General features: G+C 45.1%; 1 protein-coding gene across 1 annotated transcript in view; it reads right to left on the minus strand.

Moving 5' to 3' along the window:
- The window catches only part of FER1L6 (fer-1 like family member 6), a 118,313-nt gene extending 107,697 nt beyond the window's left edge, over positions 1-10,616 (minus strand). Inside the window, exons 1-5 of the mRNA XM_003782357.2 lie at positions 10,544-10,616; positions 5,284-5,404; positions 3,547-3,601; positions 3,322-3,453; positions 129-191 (exon numbers count right to left, since the gene is read on the minus strand). Coding sequence (XP_003782405.1) covers positions 129-191; positions 3,322-3,453; positions 3,547-3,601; positions 5,284-5,404; positions 10,544-10,616 — 444 coding nt within the window. The remainder of the gene's footprint in view (positions 1-128; positions 192-3,321; positions 3,454-3,546; positions 3,602-5,283; positions 5,405-10,543) is intronic.
- Positions 10,617-17,832: the final 7,216 nt, after the last annotated feature.

Genomic DNA, 17,832 nt, shown 5'->3' on the forward strand with positions numbered 1-17,832 from the left:
CTATCATTGGTTTCAAATTCACCAACACTGTTGACTCTACTCATCCCATGCTGAGTTTCCCTAGAGAGTTCCCAATGCCTTGAACCTCTCCCACCTTCCCCCAGCTACACCACCAATGGTATACTTACTGAGATTTTGATGATCTTGTCAAAAAGATGCACTTGGGGCCCAATGAAGTCAAAGACAAAGTACTGCAAAACAGAAAGGTCATTGTGGACATCAACTCCAGCCTTGCACCTAAGAACTCATTTCCTGAGTGGATGTAGGTCTGTGTTATTGTAACCAACTGATGCAGAGTCCTCAAGGGCACAAATATATCTGGCCATCCCCTAATGAAGGTTGCTTATACTGTTTTCAATTTTTTTCAGTTATAAAGAAAAGAGAATACCATTAATCACAGCCTTGTATAGGACATATGTGAGCATTTCTATAAAATGGACATGAGAGGTAGAATTATCAAGTCATGGGTTATGTGCATGTAAATTTTTAATAGACAGTATGAAAATTCTTTCCAAATGGGCTAAGCCATTTTACATTCTCAGCAGCAGCATATAAAAATAGCCATCTCTCCATGCCCTTGCTAATACTTGGTATTGTCAATTCTTTTAAAATTGTTTTTTTTTTTTTTTTGGCTTATAATGATAGGTGAAAATGGCATATCACTGTGGTTTTGATTTGGAGTGACTTAATTAAAATCTCATTTTCCCAGAATTTTTCAGTTTCAGACATCTTTGTCTGAAGAATGACCAAGGAGAGAATAAAAAGTATGGACATGGGATATTTTTTAATATTAAGAGAGTGATTTATTTGGGGAATTAGAGAAATTATCTAGACCAGCCTCATATTTTAGCGATAAGAAGATTGAAGAATAAGGAATTTTAAAATGTTGCCTAGGTTCATTTTGCTAGTTATTACTGGGCCGGAGACAAAACCTTCGTTGTCTTGAAGTCATCACGTGAAGAGTTCAAGTGCTAGGTATTACCCCATCTGACTTGTGAGCCAAGATCCTTTCGAACTCCAGGCTTTATGATCCTGAGATGCAGAGAACTGGAGTGGTGTTTTGTTGTGAATTGTGTGTTTTGGGGAAGATTGACCCCTTAGAGATGGACACAGCAGTAGCAAAGGAGGAATGGACCAACTGCTGACATCTAACAGCCTCCTTCCAAGGTCAAAACAGAAAAACCAAAATGTCAAAGTGAATAATGTCATCATATACCACAGAAGGAGACCTGCAAAATGGTGGTCCTCAGACACCAACGGAAGAGTCTGGTGGGTCCAGTGTCTTCTGTTTAAGAACATAGGAAGACATGTACAACATTTCAGGCCATTTTTCATATATATATTTAAACTTTAAAAGAGTTTTTGGTATTCAAAATTGATGTGGAAAATTTACTTACACAAAATTTTTCACTTTCTCATAAGGCTGAATATACAAGGGCTGTGGGTTCCTTTGGGCCAACAAATCACTTTCAATGTTTATTGCCTTCTGCTGAGTTTCATGTTTCAGACTCAGCTGCCTCATGCAGGCTCCCAGGACCTCAAGGCCCACACACATTTTCCCAGCCAGGAAATATCCCCCAGCCTCTAGCATAGTGATTTTCAACCAGTGTGCCATGAAAACTTTTAAAGACCATTACTTAAATTACTTTCAAAAGAAGTTCAAAGCACAGTAAGTCTATTCTTTATTTTACTCTTTTTTTTTTAATCAATATAATTTAAGTGTTCCACAAAAGTTTAACTACAGGTTCAATTGTGCCATAAGATAAAGAGGTTGAAAAACACTGCCCTACTTACTGACTCCTTCCACATCTGATGACCTTTGGGCTTAAATTCGAGTCAAAATTTATAATAAAGGTTTTTAGTTCAATGTCTGTGTTTTTCTTGATTGTCTACTGATTACACTTGAGCCCAATTTAATATCATTTCAACCCAGGACTTGTGGGCATAATTATAATAATTAACAGATCTGTCAAGCTTTGCAGTTTTAAAGCATTTTCATTCATTATTTCATATCGTATCTGTGCTAGAAGCTGTTCTGGGTGTGAGGAATGGAGCAGGAAGGGAAAATGGTAAAAATCTCAAAGGCAGGAATGGGCAAGAGGAGAGGCTCTATCAGCTCCAGTGGGATCTGGGCGTTTTCTGTTCATTTCATCACCCAGGCTTTCCCTGCCTTCCTTTGCAATTACCACTACCATTAGGATAGTAATTAAGAGTGCACTGAAAAAAATATTTTTTTATAAATTGCTGTGTCAAAGTGCTTTCAGGGAAAATAGTCCTCCTATGCACCATTAGTTGGAGTATAACTTGTTACCTTTTCAGAAAGCAATTTGATGAAATAAAAAATTTAAATATGTATACCTTGTGCCAGCTATGCCACTATAAGTAGTAGAAAAAGGTTGAAAACATTTAATATCCACTGGTGAGAGAATGGTTGATTTAGTAAATTATGGTATATCAAGGCAATGGAAGACTCTTCAGCCATAAGGGCAAAATAAGATTAAACTATATGTCATGATACAGACTGGTCTCCAAGATAAGTTGCTTTGTGAAAAGAGCAAGGTCCAGCTCTTTTCCCAAATGGTAGCATTCTATACACACTGGACCTTGCTCTTTTCCTTGTATTTTGGCACATGCTTGGATTATCTCAGAAAGGCACACAAACGTCCATTCTGGTGAGAATGGACGGCTCCAGGAGGGGCCTGGAGAATTAGGAATCAAAGATTAGAAGGTAACATATTCTATCTCCACTGTGTTATGTTTGTCTCTTTTATCTTTTATTTTATTTTATTTTATTTTGCTGTGTGATATCTGTATTGAAAAAAGAATTGAGTATGTTTAATACTCAGAAGATTCTGGCTTTGAGATTTTCCTTTCCAATCTCGCCACAGCATAGAAAAATACAACTGGTTTACTTCCCAAGGCAGTATGCCTATTTCAGAACCAATAATTACCTTTCCAGTGTCTCTGCCAGGAAAATGAATGTGTACCTTCTCCCTAACCAATATTCATTACATTTACGAATAAAAACTCAGAGCTTATAATGGATGAAAATGAGCTAATTAAGAAATAAGAAAACAAATCTATTAAACACTAGCAATGGATTTAAAATAAGAAGGAATGCCTTGCCTCTCCTTCCAGTTAACCTTTTGCTAAAAATTTTACAAGGCTGTATTTGTAAGGAGGCTCAGTGAGTTTGCTGCAGGCTTAACTGAGGAGCTGGGAGGGAGGGAGGAGGGCAGATCTTCTGGGTGACTGAAGAACACCGCAGAAAGGTGTGGAAGAATATGGACGCGGACGCCGTTGGTGATCCCCAGGACTTACTTCATTGTAGAAGGGGCTGTTGGTTCCTTCCTTCACTGTGCTTTGCTTCTTCTCATCCCCGATCTCAATGGTGACAACAGGGTCGATGTTCTCACCCACCAGCTGCCGGGCCTCAGTGATGGTGATGGTGATCTGCAACACAGAGCCGAGTGGGCACCATTCTGGTCCATGGTCATGCCCGTGGGAAGAACTGGGGGAGGCTGGCAGGAAGAATCTGTCACTTACTTGATAATTTTGAGATCTGATCTCTCCATCATGGATCTTAGTCAACAGTTTTGATCTATTAAAAGAGAGTTAAATATATTTTTTCACCAAGTAAAGAACATATTTTCTATCCATAAGCCATGATACCATTTTCCCAAGTAGTTCTGAGGGCTCTCATTTATACCATATTACAGATTCTCTCTACATCTCCGGGGGGACATAAGTATAAAGGGACAAGTGAGCTGACCTCTCTATGACTCAGTTTTACCATCCTAAAAATGGAGCTCAGGGTAGCACTTAACTCACAAGGTGATTGCTGGAACTAAATGACATAATGCTTGCAAATGTTTAACCCAGTGTCTGGTGAGAATCTAAGTCAGCTCTTACTTGGGGCAGGATCATCAGTACTATGTAGTTTTTAATTGTAAATGGAATGAGAAACTGAGATGCCTCAGCAAACCAGCAAGCAGAGCTGAGTCTAAATAACAAACTCCCAGGCTTCTGCCTGATCTCAGGCACAGGACCGCTTTGCCATTTCTCATGGAAATAATTCTGAGTTTCACAATTGCTTTTGAAAGAATCAGTAAGGGAGAGAATTGGAGGAAATGACTAAGATGCCATCTCAGGGAGATTTCACATTGCAGGGAATTTCATTTATCTAGACTGTCACAGGTAATTGAAAACAGATGTGCAGCACCTGGGCACCTAGAGACTGATGAAAGAGATGAAGAATCCCTGTCGTCACAGAAGCAGAGATTGGAGAGAAATGAACTGAGCTTGAGTTCCCATGAAATCCAATCCTCACCGTCTCCACCAAGTCCATCTCGCATTTGACTTTATCTCACTTCTGCTGATAATAATTGAGTCCGATAGAGAATAGATTAAGCTAGTCAGACTCAAGGCTTGGAGTCAGACTGATCTGACTTAGAATATATGTTCTCCCCAGTTCTGAACTTCAGCTTTAATTTCTTCATCTGAAAGTGGAAATAATAATTCCTGCCACCCAAGTCCGCTATGAAAACTAAAGGAAGTAAAGCATGTAAGAAAGGGTAGATATCATTTAATATGTTCATCAGTAAATGGTAAATTCATACCATTTTTATATGAAGTTACTGCTTATTATATGAAAGCCCAGTGGTGGCCTCGGTTAGAGGAAAACCAAAAATGAATAAGCCATCTTCTCGGCCTGGGTGCAGCTACCAATCTATCCCTGGGAGAGAAGAGCAAAGCATGCAAGGTCTGACAATTAAGTTCATGAACCCATCCTAGAAAAAGTGCTTCACACCTCATTGCTAAATGGCCCTATAGTTCCCTTTGAAGTGCTCCTCTTGGCCATCTGGTAACTGCAGTGAATTCAGTAATGAGGTATGTAGCACTTTTTCTAGGGTGAGTTCACAAACGTAATGGTCCAAGTTCAGCATCATATAAAGGAAGAACTAGAGTGGAAGCGCTCAGATATGCCATAGGAGAGATGAGGGGAGAGCTGGAGAGAAGGCATTCCCGAGGGCCACGGTGAGCAACAGAGACTTCACCGCAGAGGTGTGATTTTGACTGAGCACGGGTGGAGGGATGTAATTTCAATTGCTGGAAAATGTTCCAACCAAAGAGAAACACAGAGACTATTATTCCTTACTTCTTCTCCTGCCTTTCTTCACTCAGTGATATCACTTGGGTAAAATTAATGCCAAGGAGGGGTGCCTGGTACCTCGGAGCTCATTGGCAAATGTGTGTTGACCACCTGCGTTATCCACACGGTACCTTCTTTTTGGAGGAGCTGAGGGGACAGGGGCCATGGAAGCGTTGTCATAAACCAGATCTTCTCTTGGTCCCTCCTGGCGAGAAGGTCCCTCCTGTGGTGCTTCAGCTTCACCTTGACCATCTGGAGAAGGAAACAAAAGAAGAAAACTCTGTTCAAATGGCACATGGTGGCAATCGAGCCTCCGCCCTGTGTCCAGCACCATGGCAGGCACGCTAAAGGGGTCCGAGGAGACTTGAGGACAATCCCAGCCAGCAGGAAACGTAACATCTATTGGCAGAGAAGCCAGACACAGCTTCAGTTTTTCTAAAAATAATCATACATCTTCTGTTTTCAGAAAAGAGCAAATTTATATTGATGGGTTTATAGAAAGAAAAACTGGATTATGAATCTAAAGATGTGCTTTCAAGTCATGACCTTGCCACAGTGGAACTTGAAACAAGTCATTTATTCTCTCTGAACCTCACCAGCAAAATCTGACATGCATAAGAATCACCTAAGAAGCTGTCAAAATACAGATTCTGAGTCAGTAGGTCTGCAAAAAGGACCCAAGAGGCTGAATTTCTAACAGCAAGATGCTAGGAAAGGCCATTCCTGCTCTCAGTGGGACGATTTTGGGCAGCCAGGTGTCATAGTCTCAAAAGACAGGTCCCAATCCCTGCAGCCTATAAATATTGCCTTACTTTGAAAAAAGGGTCTCTGCAGAGATGATTAAAGTAAGGGTTTGGAGATGAGGGCATTATCCGGGTGGACCCTAACTGCAATCACATGTACCCTTAGGGCAGAGGGAAATGACACAGACAGAAAAAAAGGCATCATTGTGACCGTGCAGGCTGAGGTTACACTGATGCAGGTTTCTCAGCTGCAGGAGGCAGAAACAGATTCCCTGGAGGAAGCCAAGCCCTTGATTTTGGCCCAGTGACACTGATTTGGGTCGTCTAACCTCCACAACTGGGAGAGAATAAATCTGTATTTTTTTTTTAAATTACCTAGTTTGTGGTGGTTTGTTGCACAAACACACAAGCATTTAGAAAATGTAAATGAATGGATAGTAAAAATGTTCTTTGGGCCCTTTCCCTCCCATCCCTAGAATCTCATTTAGTTCATCTGGAATGTTGCCTGGATGTCAAGATTGTTTAAATTCTGAGTGATTCTAACGTACAGCAAAGCTTGGGATCTGTTTCTCAACAAGGTTTTTGGTAAACATAAAAGAGGTCCAGGCCTCCCTAAAACACCCAGAGACTCTGTGAGGTGTCATTCCAAGACCTGAATCCAAAAGGGTTGGGATCCAATCCCAGTTCTGGGACTTGGGCAAGTTACTTAACTTCACTCCACACTGTTTTCCTCATTTACAAAACAAGGCAAGGCTGGTGACATCTACTGCCAGGGCTGTTAGGGGAATGTAAAGAAAGATCTGAAGCCCTGCACAGTGCCTGCCTGGTACACAGTGCCCCACCCTGCGGATTCCACGGTATGCAACTTGAGCAGGTCACCCAGGATTTCTTCTCATTTTCTTATTTGCATACAAAATAAAAGAATTGGGCAAGAAATGTGTTTTTGAAACTTTTCAAAGCAACAACACCCTTGTATAAATATAATATTATACCAAACCCCAATATATAACACAAGTCTATTCATATCAAACTGTTTTATGTGGCAGGGGTGGATATGAACAGGGAACTTACAACCCTGTCACCTTCTTTGGACACCCCTGACCCCATTTCTCAGAATCTTTAGGCTCTGTGGGAGTCAATTTGTAAATTCATTGATTTAATAATTCCAAGATACCTTCCAATTTTGATGCATTTTGGCTCTCTGATTTTAATCTGCAAACCCTGCAAAACATACCGAATCAGAAGAGATGGGATCATGCAACCATGGCAGGGGAGCGCATGCACACAGGCCCTACCAGGGGTTAGTAGCTAGAGAGGGTCACTGCACAAATGGAAGTTGCTTGGGAAATAAAAACAAGGCCAGCAGTGCTGAGACTCCAGAAGGAATGCTGGCACCTGGCTGTGCTTCTGGAAGCAGCAGGATAATACAAAAGCTGGTTCTCTCACCTACTTGACTCTACAAGGGCCATAGGGTGAGGTCCTACAGTCAGAGATTCGGGTGCGTAGGAAAACTCCGAGGTACCCTATGTATACTAGAAACTGCTAGGGAAGATGCTAAGGATGTAGGAATTGACCAATCACGGAGCCTTTCTCCAGGGGCTGACATTCTGGAAGGCGAGATAGACTCCAAGGTAGAAAGGTATCATCAGCTAACATGTCCACTATAGCTTTCATTTACTGGTTCATGTACATGTTCATTCATTGAGTTATTTATTAACTTTATTCTCTCCAATCTACTCATCAGGGTGACCTTCGACCAAAATAAACCAGATCATGTCACTTTTCTTCTTAAAATGTCTTGATGGCTTTGCCCAGTACTTAGAATAAATCTGAAGTCCGCTACACTCTAGGTTAGATCCCTGCTGGCTCTGGCCGCACCCACACCTGCTGCCCACCTGGGCCTCTCTCCCCCTTCCTGCTCTCTAGCAACTCGGCCCTTTTCTAGATCCTTCTAACCTCACAAGCTCTCTGCTACTTGGAATTTCTCGTCACAGGCATCCCCTCTGCCGGAGATGCTCCCCTCCCTGCCCACCTCCTGGAGACTTCCTGTCATCCTAGAAGTTTTATCTTAGATGTTATCTCCCCAGAGATCCCCTCCCTGGCCACAGGGAGAGACTGCCCAGTAGTCTCCATTTCACCCAGGGACTTTGTCTACAGTACTTTTCCCAACTTGTGATGCAGTCACCTTAGTCAGGGTCCCAGTGGGTAACAGGCCACACAATCAGAGCAGGATGATGTGAGGACCTTTTAAAACAGTGTTGGTATAAGAAAATCACAAAAGGCCTTGCCATTGTCTCGGGCTAGCAAATCTGTTGAGCATGTAGTTAGTTACGAGCACCTGGCAGGAGAGGAGACTGGTGGAGTCACCTCCCTCTGAGGAGCAGTGACCATCCCTCAGCTGGAGCAGTGGTTCTCAACCTATGGGTCGGGACCCCTTTTTAACAATGAAAATACACTGTAGCATTAGGAAGGTTGAGAACCACTGAGCTGGAGGCTGGGCCAGATCCAGCCAGAGGCAGAGGGGAAGGGACCTGGGCTATGCAGCCATGGAGGACAGAGAGGAGGTAGAGAAGGGTGGAGAGCAGATCCGGAGGGGCAAACGGAAGAGTCTCGTGTGGGGCTGTCCTGTGTCAGACTCTCCAGCACATACCGCTGTGCACCTAGGGCCCAGCCTAGGGCCCTGCACTCACCAGACATTCAGTCAACATATTTTCAATAAACAAATGAACGAGTGAGCTGAGGAGGTACCCAGTAACTATTTGTTGGGTAACTAATTAATGGATGGGTTAGGGTAATGAAAATTTTAAGAATTTCAGATATAACCACAATGCCCGTGTATCTCTTTCATACACAGATAAAAGGGCCAAAGACTGTGAGAATCTCCAAGCATTTCACCCAGAAGAGCCCTAAGTTTCCAGGCCAGGCCGAGCAGGAAAGACCAAAGTCTCTGCTCTGTGGCCTTTGTTTGGCCAGTCTCCTGCGGGGCTGGCCTCCGACTGACTGAAAGCAGGATAGATGCTATTTACCTTCCAGGAGGGACCTGGTTCCTCTCTGCCCTGTTTGCTTTGTGGGCTGAAGACTCTGGAATGAGCCAGAGGAGCCAGATTCTCTGGAATGCCTGTGGTGACTGCCCTGAGGAGGCCTCTCCTGGGGCAGGGAAGCCAGTGTTTCTGCTTGTTCGCTGGGGGACTTTAGGCAAGCCACTCACCACCCCCCAACCCCTGTGAAGCTCCGTGTATAATGGGGGCAACAGAACCTACTTTTCAGGGTCATGAATGATGTATGCCAAGTAAAAAGCAGCAGAGACTTATTACGTATGCCATAGATATTACTTTTCATCAGGTCCTTGAGAGAAGGGACTCTGTCTTATTCAACCTTGTGTCTCAAGGACCTGTTGCCATGTCAAAATTTCAAGGACATAAGGAAAAACCCCAAAGCAGTCAATTAGATTGACAAGTACTTCTACTAAGCTTTAAGCCTTCATTGAAAATGCAGTGTCCCTCCCTTCCCATGCAAAGCTAACTCCCTATCATTGTCAACACTTTAGTATGAATAAGTTTCCATATTTTTCTAGCATAAGAATAGGTTTGACCCAAGGTCAAGGAGGTGGGTTAGGCAGGCACAAGGCCACAGGAGGGACACTGGAGTAGGTGACTGCAAAGGAGGCCCCCAAGGAGACAGGAAGGGGGAAGATTGGCCAGACCTACTACCCTATCTTGATTTAGGAATGGTCCAGAAAGCTAGCCTGGAGCTGGTTGTTATCAAGGCAAGGTAGCAGAGGAAGTCTCCAGGGGACCACCTAAACCTGCATACTTGGAAGCCATAAACTCAATCTGATTCAATAAATGCCCAATGCTGGGCCCGGCCTCCACTGGAGTGGTTCACACGCTAGCTTGAGGCTTTGCTCTTGTGGAGAAGGACATGTTCACTCTAAGGGCAGAGAGCCAGACAGTCTATATCCTTTTCTTGCACATGTTCAGGGCTGACAGGCCTCACAGGTGTATGATCTGTGCAGCCTACAAGGCCTGGAGCTCAGAAGGATCATGTCACACATGGCTCATCACACTTGGCTTAAGTTCTGCTATCATTATCTTAAAATTCTTAGTAAGTTCTTCACAATGGCTTTGTATTTCACTCTTCACTGGGCCTTACAAATTCTGCAGCCTGACTTGTGCACATTTCAGGGGCTCTCTCTGCATCTCTGTAAGCTCATTTGTAAAACTGGAGTGACTGCCCCTACTGGCTTGATGGTGGCAGGTCTCAACCAGACCAAATATGTAAAGCCTCCCCCCCACCCCCATGGTGGCTGTGACACTTTTACTTTCAAAATCTCACTTTATCTTCTCCATGTGAGGTCAGCCCATCATGCCCATTTGACAGAGGAACTGAGGGCCACTAACTGAGTTTGCACCCTCATGGGGACCCCCTCTGTGGGCCTCAGGGTCCTCATCTATCCCTGTTTGGCCAGATGACCAGGAGGGGAGGGGAGTGTGCCCTGGGTCCATACCCGTGATCAGCCGGGACTGAAGGGTGAGGGGCAGCACGTTCCCCCTTGCTCCTGCAGACACTGAACCATGACCTCACCAAGAAGGGGCCACTCTGCGAGCCCCAGGCCCCAGGGTAGTGGTCAGCACCACCCCAGCCTCACCTTGTGCGGCCTTGTTGGCTAGGATTAACCCCTTCTCTGCCTTCTTCTTCTTCTTCAGCTTCAGCCCAAACATCCCCTTTCTGAAAAAAGAAGAAAAACTAAACACCACAGTCATAGAAGCATTGAGTCATCTGGACGTGTGAGGAGAAAGTAAACACACACTGAGCTCCCCCAGAGCCGGCTGGCCTCCCTGTCCCCCGAGGATGGGGGCCAAAGGCAAATTCAGGGAGATCCAGTGAGCTCTCCAGATAGAGCTCTGTATCACAGAAACCACATAACCCCACCTGAGTAGACGCCTTGAGAAATTGACACCCACCCAGAAATTGCTCTCCTATGAGACAAACTCTGAATACTAACAGCACTCACTGGTATTTCTTAATTTCTCCTGGCTCACCCATGCCAAGCACTATTCTGGGCACAAAAAAGGAATGACATCTTGTAGTCATCACAGCAGCCCTCTCCTGCCCATCTCACAGAGTGGGCAGCATTTCTAAGATTACACAGCCCTGAACATCAGAGCTGTTGCTGGAAGCCAGGTTGATCTGACCTCAGAACCTCAGCTCTAACCACCAGGGAGTCTGAGCCTGGCCACAACACCCCACTAGACCTCAGCTCTCAGACTATTTCCAAGGTCACGAGGTCCTGGGGCTTATGGAGGTCATGTCACAAGAAAAAGGCTCAGCTGACACAAGGAACATACCCCAAATGCCAGCTACTATTGTGATTATTGCTATTAGCCCCAAGAAAAAAGCCAGTTCTGAGTCTCCTCATCACAAGGAAGTGCCCCAGTCTACTATTTCCAGCAGATAAGGGTGTTCCTGACATCTCTGGCTCCAGAGAATGGCCTAGAGCTGGAGGGCCATGGAGCATGCAGCTCTGGATGGAAGGGTGGCTAAAGACAGCTCAGGCAGGCTGGGGACCAGCATTGGAGGGAAAACAAGAGGGACAGGGACATGTGCTTTTGGAGAGCTGAGGTCTGAGAGCTGAGGTCTAGTGGGGTATTGTGGCCAGGCTCAGGCTCCCCGGTGGTTAGAGCTGAGGCTCTGATGTCCTTTTGGGTTAAAGGGTAGCAAAGGCTCAAACCCCAGTCGATTCTGATGTGTGCAGTGCCAAGGTTAAGATTCGGACTCCACAGTCAGATTGCCTGAACTTGAATCACAGCACTATCTTTGCAACTTTCAACAGGTCACTTAACCTCTCTAAACTTCAGGGTCTTTGTGTGCGAATCAAAGTAATGTATGCAAGGCATTGAGCACAGTGCCTGGAACATACTAGTTGCTCAATAAACCCTAAAGATTCTTATAGGATTAAGGAATAAGACTAGGATCAAAACCAGAAGGCATTAGGAGATAGGTGTCCCTCTGATTCATTCACTCATTTATCTGTCCTACGTCCTGCTTTGATCCAGATGAAGAATGAACAGTGGAACGGGATCCTTTGTGAGGGAGTGAGGTCCCGGTTCCTGGAGGTATGTAAGCAGAAGCCTAAGGACCACCGTTAAAGGATGTTGTGAGAGGACAGGCACCAGAAGAGGGGGCCTGGCCAGGGGGATTTCACGGATCCCCTGAGACCCTGAGATATAATGGGACAGAAGGAATGGGCTCTAGAAGCCCCAGAATGTGGATAGGGCCCCTCGGTCCTTGGGCAACTCACAGTACCTCTCTGAGCATCAGTTTCCTCCTGCATATGATGGAAATAATAATGAAATATCCATTTCACAGGACTGTGAACATAAAATGGGTAAAGTAAGCCAAGTCCCTAGGCCAGCATGTGGGGTGCGGAAAGCCCTGAGTCCCCTGTAGGAGGCAGCATTTCCCCTTTGATTAGTCTCATCCTTGGGTGAGACCCTCAGCCTCTGTCTCCCAGGAACATCTGCAGTGGACACACAAAAGGGAGGTCCCTTTTCCGCAATTTCTAAGAGAAAATTTCTGGTCATAGTTCCTTTTCTGTTTTTAAAGAGTAGTTACCAAGTGGAGGACCAAGGTTGGCTCCTTACAGACCCTAAATCAGCATTTATGGTCCCATGGGGCTCCCTGCCGGGATCAGTTCAGGGAGGCAGAATCTGATGCTTCTGGGAACTTGATCAATGGCTCTGTGGACTACTAGATAAGGCCGAGTTACTTCCATCCCCAGATAGGAAGTCGCTGCTAATAAAGACAGCATCTACTGAGAGAGAGGTAGTGTTCCTCGGAGCTGATGTCTTCCTTATGGATGGCCTCAGCATTTGGAACTCCCTAGGGAAGTTAGTGACTGGGGCATGGCTGAAGATGCTGGCAAGGGCAAAGGAGGAGAGAGAGATACCTTGCCTCTTCAAGACTGGCACCCCCAACTCTGAAACCATGAACTCTTATTCTGCTGCCTATAACAGTCACCTAAGAAAGTGTTTTAAAAATACTGAGGGCTCAAAACACCTTCAGAAAATTTTAATTGAGTAGGGGCAGACCCAATGTGGAGAAGCCCTGGGCTGGGCACACCCCCTACAGAGTAAGCCAAAGAAACCCTTTGGGAATGCCTGATCTACAGGCAGCTCAAGACCCTTGGGTGGGTTGCTATTAGTTTCACAAACACACAGGTTGTTTGCCTGAAACCCTGAGTCAGTCATCAAAGGCACACCCAGCAGGAGTCTCAGCAGGAAAAAAAAGGCTTCTTGATGAAGTTGATTTCTTGTTCACATGCCGCAGACATCCAGCCGTAGGGAGGAGGCATGGCCTGCCAGTGGGAATGGTCACAACCCTAGCAGAGTGGACAGTGGAAAATGACCCCGTGACCCAAGGCTCAGCTGAGGGGCCTGCCAGGGTCCACTCATTAGCTCCAGAGTTGGGAGCTGGATTCGGAACTCAGATAAGCACGTTTTTCCCTGTGTGACACAGGACATTTCTTACCCAGTTCACAGGGTGATGAAATTGGAAACAATGTTTATAAAATGTAAAGCATACTACAAATTATTACAATATTGATAACAAGGAAATATGACGTTAAATTTTTTTACACCTGTATAAATCACTCCCTGGGATCCCCACAAGGCACCATGAGGAAGATGGTATTGTTACCCTTTCCTACAGATAAGAGGATTTCAGGGGTTCCAGCCAATCCGTTGGGATTAACCATCAAATCAAGACAACTTACCTGGTAAATTAAGTCTTCAAGATAGCTGCCATCGCACATGTGCCCCCCCGCCCCCCCAGGCCTCCCTCCCCTCCCGTTTGCAGAGAATTCCAGTATGGGAACTCACATACTTCACAAAAAGGATGGGGCCTTCCGGCTCAGGATCTATTGAATATCCTCCCAGGATCACCCAAGGTAAGTCAAGAGACACATGGGAACGCCCATACCAACCTGGTCTCCTCAGGCTGAAAGCTACCTCGACTCCGGTATCTGTATCCAAACAACAAGAGTGTTAAACAAGGCGCACGTGAGATTTGCTTCAGCACATCTGCTCGGCATCACTGCTGTGCGTTGAACACAAGCCCAGGGAGGCAGCCAGCCTGACACATGGAAAGAAGAGCTGGCCCGCCGGAGGGAGGGTCTCATCTATGTCACTTCTAGCTAAGTCCCTGGGACTGGCCATGGGACTGCTCAGGACTGCAGTCTCTTCTGTGTCAGGCAGTGGCCGTAAGGTTACCTCTGCTCTCCTTTCGGGGATGTTACAAAGACAACATCATTGAGCCCCCATGCTGAACTGTTAAAATCTCTTCAAGTGGCTAATTTAAAATCATGTGCAGGGCTCAGCCAAGCCAGGATCAGGAAATTGCGTGCAGTCAGAGTTACCGGGTAATTTCCCACTTGCCTCCCAGAGTCCCTTCACCTTCTTTACCTTCACTACACAATAGATGCAGCTCAGGTCAAATGGCCAAACACCAAGTTAATTGCTTCATGGTGTGACCAGGGCTGGGCCAGGCTGCTCTCTTCTCCACCTGAGAGGCCACAGGATGCAAATTCATCGTGCCCCTCACCTTCAAACTCAGAGCTATAACACTCAGCATAACAAAAGTTAAAAACCAAAAATCTCTAGCCGAGTTTGTAAATTCAGCTATATGAAACTTCTAAAAGTGGAGATTTTACAGCCTTTGTATAGAAGTGGAACACATTCTTCTTAGTAAATCATCACAAGAATGGAGAAGCAAGAATCCTATGTACTCAATTTCGATATGAGGACAATTAATGACAATTAATGACATGGTGGGGGTGGGAGAAGTGGAGAGCAGAGAGAGAAAGAAGGAGGGAGGGGTGGGGAAGGAAGAGCAGAGAGAGGGAAGGAGTGAGGAGGTGGATCTTGGTGTGTGCCACACCTTTTGGGGGCAAGACACGATTGTAAGAGGGACTCTATCTAAAAAATGCAATCATTGTAACCTGGTTTCTTGTACCCTTAGTGAATCCCCAACAATAAAAAAAAATTCTTACAAATGTAAAAATAGATGTTTATTTATATATTTAATAAAATTTTTTCATCAAAAGAATGAATTTGTATATAATCAAACAAAGAGTGGACACAAGATTTGATCACCATTCTAAGATTATCCAAAGAGCCTTGGGTAAATTCCCAGAAATATCTTCTTGGGAATATCCTATCCACATCCTCATCTTACTTGTAAGACTAGGATATATTCATTAAAGTTGTAATGCGGACTTTGACAGAAGATTGTTAAGCTATAAGCCCAGGTGACACCGGCCTTGTCAAGCTTCTGAAACTTCCCTTCTTTCCCATGATCTCCTTATCAAAACTTATCTCTTCAATTCTATATCTTTAAGCCAATGATGCTCAACTTTGCCTACGCAACAAATCATATGGAGGGAGCATTCTAACACTGTCCCCTGCCTCAGGGCCAGATTCCATCCTAGACAATCTGATTTCACTGGTCAGTGATAAAACCAAGAAAACAAAGTTCATTTATTAAGCTCCCTAGGTGTAGAATCACCCAGTAGACTATGGGCAGCAGGGCTGCAAACCCCTGTGGTTAAGAAATCAGTGCCCAGGGTGGCACCTGTGGCTCAAAGGAGTAGGGCACCAGCCCCATATACCAGAGGTGGTGGGTTCAAACCCAACCCCAGCCAAAAACTACAAAAAAAAAAAAAAAAAGAAAGAAAGAAAGAAAAAGAAAAAGAAATCATTGCCCATAAACTGTCCTCTCCAGGAGAAGTTTTGTTTGCTTATTTGTTTATTTATTTATTTATTTTGAGACAGAGTCTCACTTTGTCACCCAGGCTAGAATGTGATAGTGTCATCATAGCTCATTGCAGCCTCAGACTCCTGGGCTCAAGCAATCCTCCTGCCTCAGCCTCCTGAGTAGCTAGGAATACAGGCACACATCACTACTTTTTGTAGAGATGGGTTTTCATTATTACTGAAGATGGTCTCAAACTCCTGACCTCAAGGAATCCTTTCACCTCAGTCTCCTAGGGTGCCAAGGTCTGTATAGGCATGAGCCACTGTGCTCAGCCAAAGAAGGCTTAAATTTTTAAAAGAAATTTTTAAAAATGATTTCTTGGCTGGGCACATTGGCTCACACCTGTGATGTTAGCACTCTGGGAGGCTGAGGTGGGTGGATAGATTGTTTGAGCTCAGGAATTTGAGACCAGACTGATCAAGAGCAAGACCTCACCTCTACTGAAAATAGAAAAGCTAGCCAGGTATTGTGGTAGGTGCCTGTAGTCTCAACTACTCAGGAGGCTGAAGCAGGAGGATCCCTTGAGCCCAGGAGTTTGAGGTTGCTATGAGCTCTGATGCCATGGCACTCTACCCAGGGTGAGAGAGTGAGAGTCTGTCTCAAAAAAAAAAAAAAATTCCTAAGCAAAAGAAACAATGAATTTCATTAAGTTCAGAACATGTGGTGGATATATTGGGTAGGCTGCATTTTATAATCTGTCTCCAACTTCCCTTCCATTCAACTCCCATCCTTATGATTAGCTATAGAATTGGCTCTATTTATGCAGAGGACAAGCAGAGCCTTGGAGAAGCAGCAGCATCAGGTCCCAGAGAAAAAGGTCAGTCCTCTGTTGAGTCAGAAATGTCCCAGGCAAGGGCCTGAACAGATGGGCCATTGGCCCTCAGTCTCCTGGGAAGCAGCTCTTTTTCAACTGCTGTGATCCGGAGTGATGGGATTGGACGTTTGTGATGGCAAACGGAGGTTTCTGTGTTAGAACCTCACTTTATACCTTCCATCTGCCTGGGCCATCATAATGAGATTCAAATGTCACAACTCCAGGGCCCGAGACAGTGACTGAGAACCTTAGTATTTCCGCTGCAAGAAGTCAGCTAAGTCTAGGAAATATGCCCCCAAGGATGCTAATTAATTTCTTCTTCTGTGGCTTCCCTGAATGCAAGATGACTCAGGAATAACACAGAGCCACACTGTGTAAAACCAGCCGCTCAGAGCCCTTTGGAAAAATTTGCCAAATGTTCAAGGGCAAGGTGGTGGGAAGGCATTGCTGCAGTTTGGAACTCCAGGAAAGTGGAGGCATTTTCCTCACATGCTTTTCACCCATCCTGTGGCCCACAGTGTCCAGTATCAGTACTGTCCTCCAGGTACTAAGGGACCCTTCCTCAGCCTGGGGTCACCAGAACTCCATCTTCTCTAGCCACTCCCCCTCTACAGCCAAGTATCAACACATCACATGACCCAGCTGGTTGGAGCACAGGGAGAACAGAGAAGCTGCTATGGCAGGTCACAGCAACAATGCAGGGCAGTCAGGATGCTGGGTCCTCCCCCACCAGAATCCTTCTCTTGTCTGGGCCTCTGCTCACCTTTCCTATTCCATCCTCTTTGCATCCAGGCTAATCAGAGACCTGCTCTCTGCTCTCCTAAACACCAAGACATCAACCTATAAGCCAAAAAGAGACTGCGGGCAGCCTGTCAACACTCAGAACAAGCAGCTCTCTCTCCCTTTATCTAGGCATGAATGTCTTCAGACTCCCACTTTTTAAGACCTTCTTCTTTTCTTTACTTCTCAAACTCCCCTCCTGTCCTATCCTCCCTTGACTATCTTCTGGCTGAATTATTAATGCAGGAGTGCAGCATCCAGCTGTTCACATTCCTCTCTTGGGAGGGATTGTGGTCCCAGCTTCCCTGTGGTTTTCCTTCCTTGGGGGCCACCTGCCCACAAAACAGTTGTGTTCTACTTTCTGCTCTGTTGCCCAAGTGGAAGGAAGCCTCTGGGGCAGAGCTTCTCCTGCCTGCAGCTGGGTGGGTGAGTCCATCTGATTCCGTGTAAAGTATTGGAAAACCATCCTGGACAACAATGTGAACAGCTTCCGCAATCTAGCTTCACCAGCACTACAGGTAATGTGTTAA

This window comes from Otolemur garnettii, unplaced genomic scaffold (assembly GCF_000181295.1).
Source record: "Otolemur garnettii isolate 467f Iridium unplaced genomic scaffold, OtoGar3 scaffold00004, whole genome shotgun sequence".
NCBI lineage: Eukaryota > Metazoa > Chordata > Mammalia > Primates > Galagidae > Otolemur > Otolemur garnettii.